General features: G+C 43.2%; 1 protein-coding gene across 3 annotated transcripts; it reads right to left on the bottom strand.

The window, feature by feature from the left end:
• Positions 1 to 123: 123 nt before the first annotated feature.
• Positions 124 to 15467, bottom strand: LOC139618692 (zinc finger protein 646-like). 3 transcript variants are annotated; one of them, XM_071474841.1, is made up of 7 exons: positions 15245 to 15467; positions 11843 to 12096; positions 9907 to 10153; positions 8019 to 8108; positions 5685 to 5879; positions 5392 to 5571; positions 124 to 2445 (listed from the first exon to the last, which is right to left on the bottom strand). In XM_071474841.1, the coding sequence occupies exons 1-7, from the start codon at positions 15377 to 15379 to the stop codon at positions 2278 to 2280; spliced, it is 1269 nt and encodes a 422-aa protein (XP_071330942.1). In that variant the 5' UTR covers positions 15380 to 15467; the 3' UTR covers positions 124 to 2277. The 3 variants fall into 3 exon arrangements, with proteins under 3 accessions (XP_071330942.1, XP_071330943.1, XP_071330944.1); XM_071474842.1 differs by having other exon boundaries at positions 5440 to 5571; XM_071474843.1 differs by lacking the exon at positions 8019 to 8108.
• Between the last annotated feature and the right edge of the window lie 1251 nt (positions 15468 to 16718).

Here is a 16718-nt window from a genome sequence, read left to right as displayed (position 1 = left end):
TGAGAAATTAAAACTGATTCTTCACCGTTTTGTGACATTGTGGAGACAAAACCAGAAATGTAGAAAGTAACGGTTGCAGCCCTGATTCTGCTGTGAGCTGAGGAACTGCAGCACTGATGGTGATAATGATAAAACATTTTATTTGTATAGCACTTTTCTAAATACTCAAAGACACTTTACAAGGAGAGAGAAAGCAACGATGAAAACATGAATAAAAATAGAAACAACTTTTAAAAGAGAAAATACAATGTCAGTAGAATTGTGGGTATTTCAATGAGCACCATGTTAGCAAGATAACCTAACGAAACTACCTACAGGATCCATGATTTAACTGTTATTCATCAAATTGACTGTTTACAAAACACTTGGATTTATCCGGCCAACTGTGATTGGCTGCTTATTGAAACACCCTGCAGGTAGGTGTTAACTAAATCCATCCTGGGAGCAGTGAGATGCAGGCTTGATGTTTTTTTTGTTTTTTTTTCTAGGAAAAAAAAAACACTGGAGGGTGTGTTGGAGCTGGGTGGGGGCGGAGTTGGGTGGAGCTGCAGACATACTAGTTTTTTTGGCCACCGCAGCTTCCAGATGCAGCCATGTTGTTGACCCAGACTGGGCCCAGTTCTGCTGCTAAGTCACTGGTGATGATGTGAGTGAGTTGTGATTGGGTGGGTGGGGGGTGTGATGTAAGGCAATGTTACATCTTTATCTTTACAGCCGACACAGCTCTAGATAGAGGGTGGGGGGTGGGTGGCAGAAACAGTAATAGTATTACAGCACTTGTCTTAAAGTGCTTTAAAGTGAGAGGAACAAACATGTTAATGGTGAGTTTGGAACAAAAGGAGGGTGGAGACTCGAGCTGTGTCCCAGTTCAGGGGCCACATCCGTCAGGGGCTGCATTTAAAGACTAGGCCATCCCATTTCAAAGGCTCCATCAAGTGTGACCACCTTTTCCTGGGCAACGAAGGCTCCGACAGGTGGATCCGTCGTGGCCCAACCTATCCCAAGATTCATTGCACCGATAATAAAAACAAACACCAATGACAGAGAGCCTGAGGATTACACTTCTACATGTAAGTACTAGGTTTCCGCTCAGTTCAACAGCTAACGGCACGTTCTTTGTGAAAAATGGTACTTGGTGTCTAGGTTGCTAGGCGACAGGAGCTGCGCTTTGCAACCCGAAAAGTAAGGGCAGGCACAGCTGCTGGCGCAAAGCAAGAATCCTCCATCTCTTTTGGGTTCGGCCGTCCTCTGAAAGGTGTGGCCCCTGAAATGGGACACAGCTTTGTACAGTTATCGTCTGGATCTGATTCCCAGGCTGCAGATTATGAAAACTACAGCGCCAACGCGCCACCAGGAAGAGTGAGCTTTCAGTGTGTATTAACAGGAGGAGACCGCCCCAAACTGTCCTCATGTCCGTGGCTGTGGCTGGTGGGCGAGGAGGTCCTCACAAACTGGCGCGTGCACTGTCAAAAATGTTTGTTTGCTGAACAACAGTTGTCAGTCGTGGTCCTTGCTGTTGGTGCTCAGAGACGAGAGGTGTGGGTGCTGCAATGTCAAATAGAACGGAAACAACTTTCTGAAATAGTCATGACACCTCCTATAACGTACAATATACACAATGTTCATTCTGGAGCATGTTAAAGGGGTACGTAAAAAATAAAATAAAATAAAAGTTCATGTTTCCCCCTTTCCCTTTACTTTCCAGAAGCCTCATTTAACAAAATAAAAGTTGGGTTTTATGTTCAAAAACATATTGAACTGAAGGGAGAGTTTTGTCACATTTACTTTGACAACTTCAGGGTTTGGAACACACTCTTGATAAAAAATAGCCATTTGTTTCATTTAACATATGGATAAAGGGGCGGGGGGGGGGGGGGGGGGGGGGGGGGGGGGTGAGGAGAGACACTATTCATAATGGGAAGGATAGATATTTTCATAACTAGAGTGGGAGAGAGGGAGGGGGAGATAAATTCTTGGTGAGGGGACATTTTAACTTATATCAAGTACATGGCATAGATCATACATGAGGGTCAAGGCAACACATTTTTTAACCTAACTACTCAGTAATCAATCTCAACTAGTCAATAGTGCCCTTCCCTGATCCCAAACACAATGTTCCGAAGGAGGGGTGAGGTGTGGGAGGGCCCTCCAAAGTCCTCCGTCCTTGATGCTGGATCCAAAAAGGGGTGGTGGGGAGGAGGAGGAGGGTGTGTAGGGGTGGTGGTGGTGGATGTGACGTGAAGGCGGGGCAACTGATTCCTGGGGGGGGGTTGGGTCTCATTGATTGTAGAGGGAGCGCTGTTCCCAGGGCATGGCCTGGATGGTGCGTGGCACAGGGGAAGGCTTGAGCGTGGGCGCCCCGTTCGGATGAAGGGAGTGGCCAATGGGGTTGATGGTGGTGAGGGGTCGCTGGGGGGCCAGAGAGAAAGTGTCCTGGTGCTTCGGCTGAGAGGAGGCAGGGAGGAGAGAGGAGGGAGAAAGAAAGAAAATCACTGTCAGTGGAGTGAACCTCTCAAATGAAAAAACACCAGCTGATGCCTATGGATGAGGAAAAGATAAGTTGAGACAAAACAAAACACTGCTGCCTGCTGATCATGAGGACTCAGATCCTGCTCTGTGTGTCTGCACGTTTCCTCAGGAGGAATAAAGGAAGGAATAAAAGTAGTGCCAACAGAGAGGGCTGTTTGACAACAAAAACATGCAAATAAAGTAGTGAAAATATTCAAAATATAGAGTACACTAGGGCTGAAAAAGATCAATTCTGTTTCAAATCGATCTTTGTTTCAATAATCCAAAAGTTTTAAAATCCCGATCTTTAAATATTTGCCTTTTACAGTCTCCAGTGGATGTGTGAAGCTGTAACACCCCCCCCCCCCCCCGCGAGAGACAAAAACATGGCAGACTCGGCTCGACTGAAGGCAGATGCGTGGATTTAAAAAAGCCAAACGCAAGATGTCGACAGAAGGAGCTGTGTGCACCTGTCTGTTCACGGTATAGCCGGTTAGCAACACACATCACTTACCCACCTTTGATTTCTTGTGTCTAAGCTGTTGGTCACGTTAAATATAAAGTGCATTAATGTAACAGCTTCAGGCTCCATTCTCACTGTAAACATTTACATTTTAATAATGCACCAGGTTAGAGGAACAATTTACAGCTTTATTTCTCTGAGAATCTTTCATATCCGAACTAACCTGCTGTTGGACCTGAAATATCTCAACATCCAATCAAACTGAATCAGGACCTTGTGAATCAGGAATCAGTAGGGACGTTCAGCTGATATTAGCTTTTTCACTGTGAGCATTTTTAAAGTGGATAAAACACATTTTTGCGACTGACCCTGTCCACATCGCTCAGCTGCTGCTGCTTCTCTAAACTGGGCAGGTGCTGATCTACATCCAAATACTAATACACCCACTATGTGTCACTACTTCACAACCACACATCAAATAACCTCAACTGTCACTTTAACATGACTGATCCCCGCAGAGAAAACGCCACAAAAAACAGCAGAGCCGTGCGTCGACTGTGTGATTGCTCAATCTCTATTTTCAGCGTGTAGGTTGCTGCTCTGAGGTTGTTGTTGTTGTTCCGTGTGGTGAAGGGGATTTTTTAAAGGGTCACAGGCAGGGGAAGCAGAAATGAAGGATGCCGTCCAGTGATTGGCTTACTCAGACTACACCAGCCACAACGCCCGTCACCATGCTGATGTTATGACCCGAGTCCTCAGTAGTTATTACTACACTATTAGATGTGTACTCAGTACTCATGGGTCAGACCACACCCATCTTCAAACTCTAATATTGATCTCGACTACACACGTGTTTTGTGACTGTATCGTGCAGTTGTGACACTGTTGTTGCAACAAAATCTGTCCACAAACATATCAACACGCATCAACTCAAAACAGACACACACAGACTCAAAGGGTGAAAACCAGCCACGGCTCATAATTAAAACTTGATGCATCCTGAATGTTGAATTTTGCCCACAGAAGGAATTGTAAATGAAAGTAGTAAAATGTTGTAATGAAGAACAAATCTTGTGCAGCCCCAAACTACAACATGGTGATGTGCAACACAAGCTGAGTGAATGAAAGAGTGAAAGTTAACAGCACAGCCCCCAGTTAGTAGTGTTAGAGAGCTTCTACCGCCAGAGCCAATCAACGTTTAGAGCCCGAGTGAAGGAGTTTACCTCATTGGCTCAATTTTAGTCTGTTGTTTTTTTTTCCTGGGCACTGGGAGAGTTGTTGGAGAGAAATGTCAGCTGTTCTCCTCAGACTCCTCTTCTTTACTGTCACACTACCCTCCAGATGTGGTGACAGCTGTGTAACTGTCCTTGAACTGTAATGATGATGAACTGTTGGTGTCACGTCTGTAGAGCTGGGCCAATCTCATTTTATGTTCAATTCATATTTTGGCTTCCAGTGATTATGAAAACAAGATAATAAAGATAAAACGATTATTGTGCCACATTGTGCCTGCTCTGTATTGTATTGTATTATTGTATGCCTGTATTGCTATATATTTAGATATTATATATTATTATGTCATATTATATTATTTATCATTTTATTTATCTCATTTTTTAAATTTAGTTTTTTTATTTCTTTTTCCCTTGAATTATTTTTAAAGTTCAAGAAAGTCCACTGTGAACAAAAGCCACAATAAATGTATGGGCTTTCCAAAGTCGCTGAGTAATTGTGTTAAATTGTGATCTCAATATCGATCTAAAGTATCGTGGTAATGACTTCTGCATAATTGAGACACGTCTGATGGTTAAAGTGGGAGGAGTCAGTTCCCTTTCTTGCTCCAGACTCTACAGAGAGTGTGAAAAGCTACAACTCTAATTATCACCAGCAAAGATCAGAGTGCACGACATTCAGGCAGCAGCTTCTCATTTTTACCTAGTACAGTTAAAGGACTCACACAGGCGTCTTTCAAACCTGCAGCTGTGGTTTTTCACAGTGACAGGACAAGCGGCTCCTCAGCTCTGAGATAATACTGATGTGACGTGTTTAACAGAATCACAGTGTAACACTTCAACACTGGCTGAGTGTAAACAGTGACAGAGGAGGTCATTTTGCTCTGGATCAAACCCTGAAGTCAAACTGCAGAAACACGTTTCCATCAGTGCCCGGGAACATTTTGAAGGAAACCAGCAGACTAAAGCCCAAGAGATTTAAGAAGAGGACTGTGTCCACCAGGCCTCTCTACAGACAGCAGACATCTATCTTACTACTGAGACAGTGATCTGTGAGCAGAGAGTCCCAGAGGACACATGAAGCGTTCAGACATTAGTCCCTCTCTTCTGATGTTAGTAGGCAGACAGGGAGAAGGCAGCTAGCCAGCAGACAGTGGACGGCGGGTGTGTGGCGGTTCTCTCTCCTACCATGGGGTTGGCGCTCAGCCTAGTGTATCCCGAGCTCATCTCCTTTACCTCAGGCACCAGGGGCTGGAGCAGGGAGTAGGAGGAGGATGGGGTGGCGCTGGAGGAGGAGACGTGTTTGTTGGAGGACGAGCTCCTCATGCTCTGCTGGCTGCTCTGGGAGGACACTGAGCTGGGACGGCCCTGCAGGAACACACACAGCAACAAATCCTCTCATAGCAAACAACAACATGATGAACCAGTAATGACTCCTCTGGCGTTTGTCCTGCCCCCGTGACCTGATCTCCCCTCCCTACCTGGTGGGGGTCAGGCACAGACTGGCTGCCGCCCTGCCCTCCCTGAGACATTGGCGACACGCAGTGGGAGGGCAGAGGATCCTGCTGGCCGTGTCCTCCATGCTGCGGTTGCATCATGGAGTTAGCGCTGTTCTGCTGTTGCTGCTGCTGCTGGCGGCGAGGAGCGGTGGAGAAATTGGAACGACGACTGCCAGACTGGATTAGAGGAGGGGTGAAGAGAGAAAGACAGGGGGAAGAGGGACGGTTTAAAATCATTTCAGTCTTTACACAGTTTGTGTCACATTCATGCACAAGAAAGAAAGAAAGAGAAAGAAAGAAAGAAAGAAAGAGAAAGAAAGAAAGAAAGAAAGAAAGAAAGAAAGAAAGAGAGAGAGAGAGAGAGAGAGAGAGAGGTGACGAAGGTGATGAATGTGATGAACTGTTGTTTCCGCAATAAATAAAAAAAAAAGATTCTTCAAGCTTCTTCTACTGTTCAGTGTAAATGTCTGAAGTTGATGCATCTCGTGACTCGGAACATTTCACTGGCCTGACATGAGGGGATGGAGTGATCGAGTTGTACACACATACACACACAGATACACTCACAGAGATTTGCCAAATTACCAAATCTAGAGATCGTAGCTGCAGAGAATGTCGACTTCCGACATTAACCTGTGTGCATCTTCTGTAACCATGACAACACCAGAAGATACCTGCCTTGTCAACCTGTCCTCTGACCCTGAGCAGAACAGTAACTTTGCTGACAGTGTTAAACCTGACCCTCGACGCTTTAACTTTGCCTCATCATACTTGTAGGAAAATTCAGTCTTTGCTTTACAACTCAGGTCTTTTCACAATTCAGACCATCATTCATATCAGGGATGTTTACATTTTACAGACCAGATGTTCTGCTGAGACAGTGGGATTTTTTTTTTTTTTTTTTTAAACTGAATCACAACTTGATTTACTTTTGACACAAAGTTGAAGCAGGAAGTGCTTTTACAGTGCATTTAAAGGACTGGAAGTTCCACACTAAACACACTAATTGAAAATAACCATGTTGTCTCACTCAGACTGATGAACCCTCATATTACATTCAGCTAATAAGAGATCTGTTCACTGACTGCAGCTGTTTCAGTATTAAAGGTCCCATATTTCACTTTTCCAGTGTTTTATCTGAAGTGTTGATCTCCATCAGAATACATATTTGTGGTTTTAAGAACCAAAAACCATCTCAGTGTAGTTTTACATCTCCTCTCTGGAGCCCTGGTAACAACAAAACAGTCAGAGAGACTGAGCTTCTCTTCTGATTGGCTGACTGTTTTCTGAGCGCTAAAATAAAGCTATAGCAGATTTCAGGTAAACACTCAGAGAAACCAAAGGTTGGATGGTGGGTCCAGGTGGGCGTGGCTTGGGGCCTGGCTGAGGGCAGTGACTGCTTTGTTGTGACATCACAAAGTTCCAGAAGTCCTGACGGCTGGTTTTAAGGCTCAGTTTCTGAATACAGACTGTGTGCATTTGTCTGTGGACCGAGGCTTTGATACTTTCACATCATTTATATAGAACCTAGACCTGCTTTATAATCAAAAAAAAAAAAAACACACGGACATCTTCCTTTATACTGTATGGGACCTTTAAAGTCAGACTTGAAAAAAAATGTGAAGTTGTCCTTTAATGTGTACTTTCATTTTCACTTCCAACATAAGTAGTTTTAATTAAACAGATGTGTCCAAAACCCATCCACGGCCTGTGGACACCCTACTGGTCAGGGGTGGATTAACCCACCACCAGGCCCCTGGGCTGAAATTGGCCACTTTGTGGTGGGTAAATTTGAGAGAATTGCACCATTTAATTACAATAAAGATACTAAAACAAGAAACGAGACAGGATTTTAGCTCAGAACCCCTCTACAAGATGGGGCCTCGGGATTAGATATGACTGTTAACAGCTTGGGGCCCAGTTGGTCTTGTAGCTTCAATACTTGTGGAAAAAATGAGACCCAAGTTGTAGGGAAATAGAATTTTCCTCATTCTGATAAAATTGAATTATTTCAAAATGAAGACTTTAAGATGTGATGGTCAGACAGTCTGACATTAGTCAGCATCATCTGTATTTAACTGGATGTTCACACGCTGCCTGTAGTAACAGCAGCACCACACTGTGACGGAGGATTAACACTGGTGCAGGTAGCAGTGAACCAGTTGATGGGATTTTGATGGTGACCATCACATCCAACACTCCTGCACAGGTCGGCCCTTCCTCACAGCTAAACTTCAGTCTGCTGACTCCGCCTCACACACAACACACACAGACACACACAGACACACACACACGCTCACTCATGCTCACACCAACCTGGTTTTTGGCCGCGGCGCTGCAGCGGTGCTGGGCCAGGTCCAGCATGGTTCGGTAGCTCTTAAAGCAGGACGGGCAGTTGAACCGGTTCTTATGAACCAACCCCACACGCACACACAGACACACACGTACACACACACACAAACACACATATAATTGGATTACTATACTTGTGAGGACAATCAACTGAATTGCATCCATTCCCTAATATCTGAGCCCTGACCCTTTGCCTAAACTGAGCCTAACCCTGGTCTAGTCCTGGTCTAACCCTGACTCACAGCCCTCTTTCAGTACAGGAGGGTGGGCCCAGTAAAAACTAGAGCTGAAGAGAGGACAGAGGGTCAAGAGAAGCATGCAAACATTTCATCAAAGCAAATAATACAAAATATATACATGCATATCAACACTCACAGCCCAGTGTTTCCCCTGTACTGGGCCAATTAATTCACCACAGAACATGAAATCACATCAGTTCTATTTTCAAATGTTGACATTGTTAGAAAGTTGGACCTATTAAGGCACAAGTGGACAAACAACATTGCTGTCACTGACCATTTGTGAAGAACTTTCATAAGGATAAACTTTTTTCACCACAGAAGCCATGATGTAAACGGGGGGTGTGTGTGCATACATAAACACACAGACACAGACACACACACACACACGTTTTTCTTCACACAGGTAGTTTTACGTGTTTCAGTACACATGGTTTCCTGTGTACATGTTCATGATGGTTTTTAATTACCAGTTTACATGTCATTAATTAATTGCATTTACATGAACTATTATTATTAATTCACAATAAATTGAATTTCCCTCTGGATTAATAAAGTATATTTTATCTTCTAGTGTCAAGCAGCATGAGTGAAGATGCTGCAGGATCAGAGCAGTCTAATATTAACCTAAACATTAAAGTTTAAAAAGCTGCAGCTCTCACTCAAGAAGTCAGTGCACGGCACAGGTCTCCTGCCTCCTACAGCCCGCCCCCCTCTATTAAAGCAACAGTATGTCACTGCTGGAGACACATGATGTGCTGCACAATGAGAGAGAAGAGTTCCTGAGCATCGTGCTAGAGCTTGACAGTGGAGGTGACAGTGGGATTATGCTGAGAGTTTTCCAAAGAAACATCTTCCTGTTGCAGAGAAGATGACGTCATGATAGTTTCATGAGACTATCTGCAGTGGACAAAGACGAACCTGGTACCAAAGCCAGTACAAGAGTAGAGTACAGTTGAGTTGAGTTGAGATCATGTGAAGGAAAATCAGCTCTAACTAACGATCAGACTAAAAGTACTCTGGTCCTTTTGCACCAGTGACACCCAGTGGCGTGTTAGGCTGCCTTCATGAAGGCAGGTGTGTCATATATTCCACCCTCCTGCTGAAGCTCCTTGCTGGTGACACTGTGCTGAGGCCAACAGCAGAGTTAGCAGTGACAACACCCACAGAGCAGAGGGAAGGGGAGGTTCATCACTGAAGTGGAAAAAATGTGATGATGTTGAAGATATTTGTTGTTAATTTGCATGTGAGGGGAGTGACAACACAAGTAACATTAACAGTACTAAAGTAATATTGTTTTCACTTCAAAATGTATTAAATGTTTTTTTGCATTTATAAAGGAAAAGAAAAAGTTATTTCACACATCCTTTAAAAACTCTGGTGATGTTCTGTATTTTTCTCACTGTGCATTAAAATTATAATATGTAGCTTTTCCAAATTAAAATTACGAGACCTGTGTTACAGATTTTTGTATTTGTGTTCTTACATTATGCGAAACGAAGCTCTCACATGTTCTGCTGAATAATTACTTGCAGATTTTGGGGCAGTATCAACATTAACGCAGCCCAACACACATCATACACTCCTCACAGCACCGTCTCTCACACACCCACCTGGTTGGACACGGCGGCGGTGCAGCGGTGCTGGGCCAGCTCCAGCATGGTCCTGTAGCTCTTGCAGCAGGAGGGACAGTCGAAGCGATTGGGACCGTCGTCGTGGATCCTCTGGTGGTTACGGAGGTACCGGGCCAGGCGGAAGGCCTTCCCACACAAGTCACACATGTAGCGCTTCTGACCATGGATTCGCATGTGGTTGCGCAGGGACATGTAGTTGGTGTAGGGCTTGCTGCAGAAGTCGCACCTGAGTTTCGCAGGTGAAAACAGTGCAAAGGTCGGAAGTGAGGAAATACGGTAAAAACAACACAACATTTCACATCATGGGACAAAGCCTGGTGTTTGTGTTTGGACAGAACTTGATTCAGAGTTTATTCAGCAGAGGTGTTGAGGTGAGCTGGGGTGGGTGAGCTGGTTGTCTCGCTGTGTTAAAGTTAACTACAGTGATCAGCTACATGGGAGTCACTCAGATGATCCACTGACCAGTCGTTTAGGCCTTTAGCTTTAATCAAAAAGCGAAGCCTTGACAGACAATTTCCTGCTTCTTCTCTGCAGTTCCACTCAGTGTCAGTCTAGAGTTTGCACTGAATAGGCCCTCTGCACCTCATGGCCTTATCCCCCCCCCGTACAAGAATGAATGTATCGTCCACATCGTGGGAAAAAATTTCAGTCCCTTAAAAATTTTTGTGATTCTTGTGGAAGCAGGCACTGACCTTATTAAAAGAAAAGTGGCATGGGGAGTGCAAAGACACTGCTGAGAGCAGAACTCTATAGAAAATAGGGAATGACATTGAACTTGGGTTCTGTCCAATCACAGACCCGGGCTGTGGTCTAAAAGTCAAAACCATCTCTTTTCTCCTTTTCCACGACCTCAATGGAAAACATCATGAGGTCAAGGACAGATGTGAAGGAGATTTAATGAGGAAAACACAGCTGCTCTGTCAGAGGAATCCAACTGTGCCTACACTAGGCTCTTTTTTTAAAACCAACTTTATTTATAACACATGGAGGATAATGCTCCTTTCCTAACAAAGGAAAACAAACAGCACTGAAATGCTGAAATAAGATAAAATGAAAGGAAAACACAAGTAGAAAGAGTTGAGCCATTAAAGTAATAACTCAAAAAAATAAAATAAAAAATAAGGAACTGAGTAGGAGCAAGAGTAAATTCTTTTTAGACGTGAGTGGGTTATGGAGTTTTCTTTTTTTTTTTTTTAACATTTGTTAAATAGGGAAAAATATTTTTTAGTGTTGCAGTGGTTTTGAAACATCATTTATGTAAAGACTGTTATGATGATGATAAAGATGATATGTTTGATGTTTGACTTCTAACTGGATCTGAAGGAGAAGAATTCTTCATATGTAAATTTGGAGCTCAGTCGATTAAATAAGGACTTCCTTAAGTTCCTGATCGGGTCACAAACATGAACAGCTGCTCTGATGTTACTATATTTATGTGGGTGTGCCCTAGTGAAACTACAATAGTGCGTCACTTCACATGTTGCTGCAGCAAGGATTTGGGAATGGCATTTTCTCCTTTCCTTTCTTGAAGGAAGGTCCAGTGTTTCCTATGTTAAAGGAGATAACATAGGAAGCATCGGAGCTAACTCCCTGTTATTTAGAGATTTGACCAGCTCTCATCATGGCTGCTGCTGAGATCCTTCCAGGTCATTTCACTCAGTCAGGAACTTTCAAAGCAAAAAAGAGCACAGCCAAGAAGTGTTGTCCCCTCTTTTCAATGATCTCAAATGTTGTATTATTGACCCTCAGGGCCACCATAGAAAAAGGGTTCAGATACTCCGGGCATTTAACTGATGCTCTACGTTTACAGTGACCACACCGAGGTGGTCGGAGTTCTGTGTCTTGCTAATCGACATCTTTGTTGACATTAACTGAAGGACAGAATATTCTTACTCATCTATCTAAGGCTCTCTACCTGAAGTCTCCAGTTTTGTGGGTGAGCTTATGGTTGAGCAGGGAGCTGGCGTGCTTGTAGGCGCAGCTGCACAGGTCGCAGACGTACGGCCTCTCGTCTGACTCCATGTCGTCTGACGCCGTTGTCGCTGGTGCTGGCGCTCCGGACTCCATGGAGAGACTGGAGCTGGACAGTGACGCTGAGGAGAGACTGGAGCTGGAGAGGGCTGCTGCGGACGCGGGGAGCTGATCGCACCAGCTGATGGTCGAACTTGGCTGTGAGAGAGGAGAGGAACACGTTACAGCTGAGCGCAACATGCACACATCAACCAGTCACTGATGTGTGCAAACATGCAACTAACACTTCAATTACTGATTAATTTATTATCAATTGATATTTCTGATTTACAATATTTTGTCCAACCTCACTTCTATATAAACCTAAATATTTATAATGTAGTCCAGTGTGGCCATTTGTCATCTGATGGCTGCTGCTAACAGGGAGGACACACTGTGTGGCAACAGTTGTAGACGGGAGACAAATCCGTCGAATGTGATGCGACTTCAAATGCAAACATGACTGAAACAACCAAGCATCTCATCAGATTATGTTACATAAATGACGGGGACACGTCGGTCTACGTGTTGTTGACCTGCGCATGATAAAAGTCCAACCAAAGCATGAAACGACTGAGTGTTAGCAGAGCCTCTTACTGCAGCCTGTCTTCTGTCCCTGTCTTTCTGAGCCGATGCAACACACACACTGTTTATATTCTGTCTCTTCTGCTTCTTTCACTGGGCATCAAGTACATACATGCAGAGCGTGATGCACATGGATCCAGTTGACCAGCCCAGTCTGTAAATTACATCTGAGAAGAACTAAACCAAAACAGCCAATGCTTTACACAACATTACCAACAGCAGAGCAGCACAGCACATCCTTTTACTGTGCCTTTTTCAAATACACGTCTTTGCACAAGTTTACTAAGTTTGAGGACAGTGTGCTTAATGACACCTATGCAAACAAATGCAACACTACAAGAAAATAAAGAAAGCATCTTCATGACTGTGTCAATGCTCGGAGAGAAACTGCTGCAAACTGAGAAACACACTGAGCAGTTTGACAGCACACACACCACCAGGCAAATGTTTCACAACACCTCAGTTTTTCTATGCTGCCGTTATTCAAATTTACAAAATTCAATGCCTCAGTGTTTTTGAAATCAAAGAACAGGACAAATACACAATTGGATATTTTCAAAACAAGGAATCATGAAATCTTTTTGTTGGACTAAAATTAAACCTCATCCACAACACTGCTGCAGAAGTTCCCACAAATGTGTTGCACTTGCAGGTTGCTTTGCTCTCACCATCTGTCCAGTTCATCCCAAACCAGCTCCATAGGGATTCAGATTTCTTTCTATTCTAATGTTTGGCTCATTATATTGCTGTCGGACGAAGCCCTGACCATTCGGTCTGTCTTCATTTGTTACTTTTCCTCACCATTCTGACAGTAACATACAGACCTACTTCCTGCAGTACAGTATAGTCCTAATACTGCACCAGAGGATGTAGTGACTCAACACTGACTTTCTACAGACAGAGGGTTAGTAAGCCATCAACAAAAGTTGGGGCACCTGTTTGCATCAACTTTCACAGCTTCTTTTACTTCCGTTGGCACAGAAAAACCGTGAGTTAACAAGTTTCTTAATCCCTGAAAAAGGCCTGTTTTTTACCTTTTGAGGTCAGTCACTTAACTTTAACTGCTTCAATTTCAATTGAAAAAAACTAGAAAAATGGGGTGTTGTGAGACTTTTGACTGGCAGTGAAGATGGCTCACAGAATCACCTTGCTATGAAGAAAATGCAGACAAGCAAACAGACACCGCAAATGATACACAACATTCTCTCTGATCACTAAAAACTGATGGACACTGGATGTACAGCCTCCTGTAACACTGGAGCTGTGCAATCATGACAGCTAAAACAAACAGGGTTGGCTAATACTCTGTAAGAGCATGTGATTTCAGTGCCCTCCAAAAAAACTTCTGCTGCTCTCAACAATTTGCAGCATTTCTGCATTTGCAGCCGAGCTCTTAATGCTGTGTACACCTGTAGTCAAAGTTAGTTTTCTTAGGCTGCAATGCACCGGACTCCCTCAGCCACAGGGGTTTGGATATCATACAACTGAAATAATAAAAAGCAATTAAAAAGACACAGTAAAAATAAAAGTTATGCTTGAATATATAGTTCTACACCTTGAAGAAGTTAAACAACCTGACAAATTGGTTGTTTACAAATAAGAATACACCAAACCTCTCTGAGAGGAGTCTGTTTGTCTTTTCCCTCCAATTTCCCTACTATTCATAAAGTGCGCCAAAGTGTCCAGCTGTGTCCAGCTGGGTCACACAAAGACATAATGAAAAGCATTGATGTTAAATAATTTGGGGGAAATTCAGCAACTCAGTGGAATTAGCTGACATCCCCGTTCACAGTGTAATCAGGTGCTGATTGACTCGCATGTGTCCGAGGAGGGAAGATCACAGAAAAGGAGTCTGTGAGGTCGCTCACGGTCATATATAAAAAAAAATGTTAGCACATATAAATTAATGTGTGGGTGTCTGTGTGCGCTGTGCAGATAATCCCTCGGCAGAGAGCGACCATGAATGAACCGCACAGTCTGGCATCACAAAGAGGTCTTTCAAAGTCCTCCGCGGGGCGTCTTCCGCCACCGCTTCCTGTGGGACAGCCCGGTCGTGTTTACTTTGCGCTGTTCGCTAACAATATTGCAGGCCGCATGCATGCACTTCTGCTTTCACTGCTCAAATAAATCCGGTGTGGCTCACCATGTTAGAGCTGACCTCTTCAAAATAACTGTTTTATACACGGCTGTGTCCAGAGGAAAAACGGTGCTTTCCAGCGCTGCCTTGTTTTGCACAGGCTCCGGTGTTAGCTAACCGTACTCGCTTTAGCCGAGGCAGCCAGTGTTGTCTAATGTTAGCATTAGCTCGCTAATGTTTGGCTACGTTAATGCACATTTTCCTAAACCTCTGGTGTATTTTACGAACCCCAAAATGATAGAACAGCAATAGCAATTTCATCAAACCATTAACGGGGTGTAATAAATATAATATGCAGAAGCTCATAATTACTAGCCACTTAGCTCGGCAGCTAGGAGTCAAACTAGGCCATGAGCCGCTCAGCATGACGGTGGCTGTGTTTGCAGGAAGCGAACGAAGCTGTTCTGTGACACAACTTGTAGCTTATCATCACCCGGTGCCGCTAAACTCAACCAACAAGCATGTGTAAAACAGATCATTGACTCAATGCTCAGTTGTTAAGATGCTGCTCCATTAGCCGTCTGATACAGCTAATTGATACAGCTGGGCTCGCTAGCTAACGGTGGTGGCAGCTGGCTTTCTTACTCCGGAGTCGTTGGGATCCTTTTTCCAGAACAATTGAGAGCAGTGACCGAAGGACTCTGTCGATGTCACATAATTTACTCCGTTTCTATCTTGAAAGTCTCCGTGTGTGCTGCCCGTGTTTGTTCTGGCGTACATCGTTGGTTTTCAGATTCTTCGACTTTTTTCTAGCTGAAAAGAAATAGGGCCGCTTTGTCGGGATCTTCTTCCGAAAAGAAAAATATTTCTTCTGTGAAATGAGCATTTTGGTGGCGGACATATCGAAGCACACAGGGCATTACTGCCGCCTGCCGGACCGGAGTGTAACAACACACAGACTCCTCATATGGATAGATCGGTCTTTTCTTCTTGGAGAAGCCAAACTTGATGTATGTATGAAATGAAAATAAATATAAATATACAGCAGGCTTGTTTTTTTGTTTTTTTTAAACATCACCTGGACAAGTTCAGCAGTATTGGAGTCTACTGTACAAGTATTTTCCTTTCATGTTGTTTTCTTGCCTCCACTGCATTTCAGAGGGAAGTAATTTAAGTAATGGGCTTAATAGATATGATGCACTGTTATAAATTAAACTCCCATCAATGTATGAAGGAGATAAAATTGGCTTCACTTTCACCAGCTACAACAGTGAACTGCTACTTCCACATTATTGCATCAGTGATGATAATCCAGTACTGTAACACATGACAATGAAACGCTTACATGGGCCATTTTTCCTGATTTTGCATACTTTTACTTTTATTTTTAGTACATTTTTCTAATAATACTTCAGTAAAAGTATGCAAGGAGTATTTTTCAATTGCAAATTTTACTTATGTCCTCTATCTCTGCTGTAAGGCATGATTAATTAATCTAAGATCATGACAGGTATCTTTATAAACATTAATCTATAGCAACAACAATAGAATGATTTAGTTTTAGAGGTTTTATAACTTAGATGCATCTTCTCTTTCTTCTTTAGAATACATTTAATTATTTATTTATTTATTCCAACTCCAGCCCAGGTAGTAAAGGCATGTCTTTAAATGTTATTGATGCTGGACTCATTAAGATGTTTACTACTCTTTATTGCTGTGATAATTAAATGTCACCGCGATAAACCTGCATCACCTGATCTGTTGTCTCTAGATGACAACATTGATTTACAGGTTTATACTTTGACACAAATTATTATTAAGTCCAGCCTAGAACATAGGACACACTTTCACTTAGAGAGCTTCAGTAAGGCTGCAAGTGATCTGGTGCTGCTGTGGATATTCATGGAGAAAACCTGAGTAAGCGCAATTCTATGAGTCTTTCATGGTAATTTCGGTTGGATTCTCTTTTATGAGCAAGTGTTAATGATTTTCTTTTCTAAAACAAGTTCACTGAGTCAACATGCTATTTTTCCATATTGCTGCTCTTTGGATGCACAGTCAGTCCCTCAGAATTCGTATGAATGAACAGATATCAGTAGTTTTACTCACCTCACACTCT

Source organism: Trachinotus anak, unplaced genomic scaffold (genome assembly GCF_046630095.1).
Source record: "Trachinotus anak isolate AG129_WGS33_773 ecotype Australia unplaced genomic scaffold, CSIRO_AGI_Tana_v1 ptg000003l, whole genome shotgun sequence".
Lineage (NCBI taxonomy): Eukaryota > Metazoa > Chordata > Actinopteri > Carangiformes > Carangidae > Trachinotus > Trachinotus anak.
The sequence above is the reverse complement of the archived record's forward strand: the minus strand, read 5'-3'. Positions and strand labels throughout refer to the sequence as shown.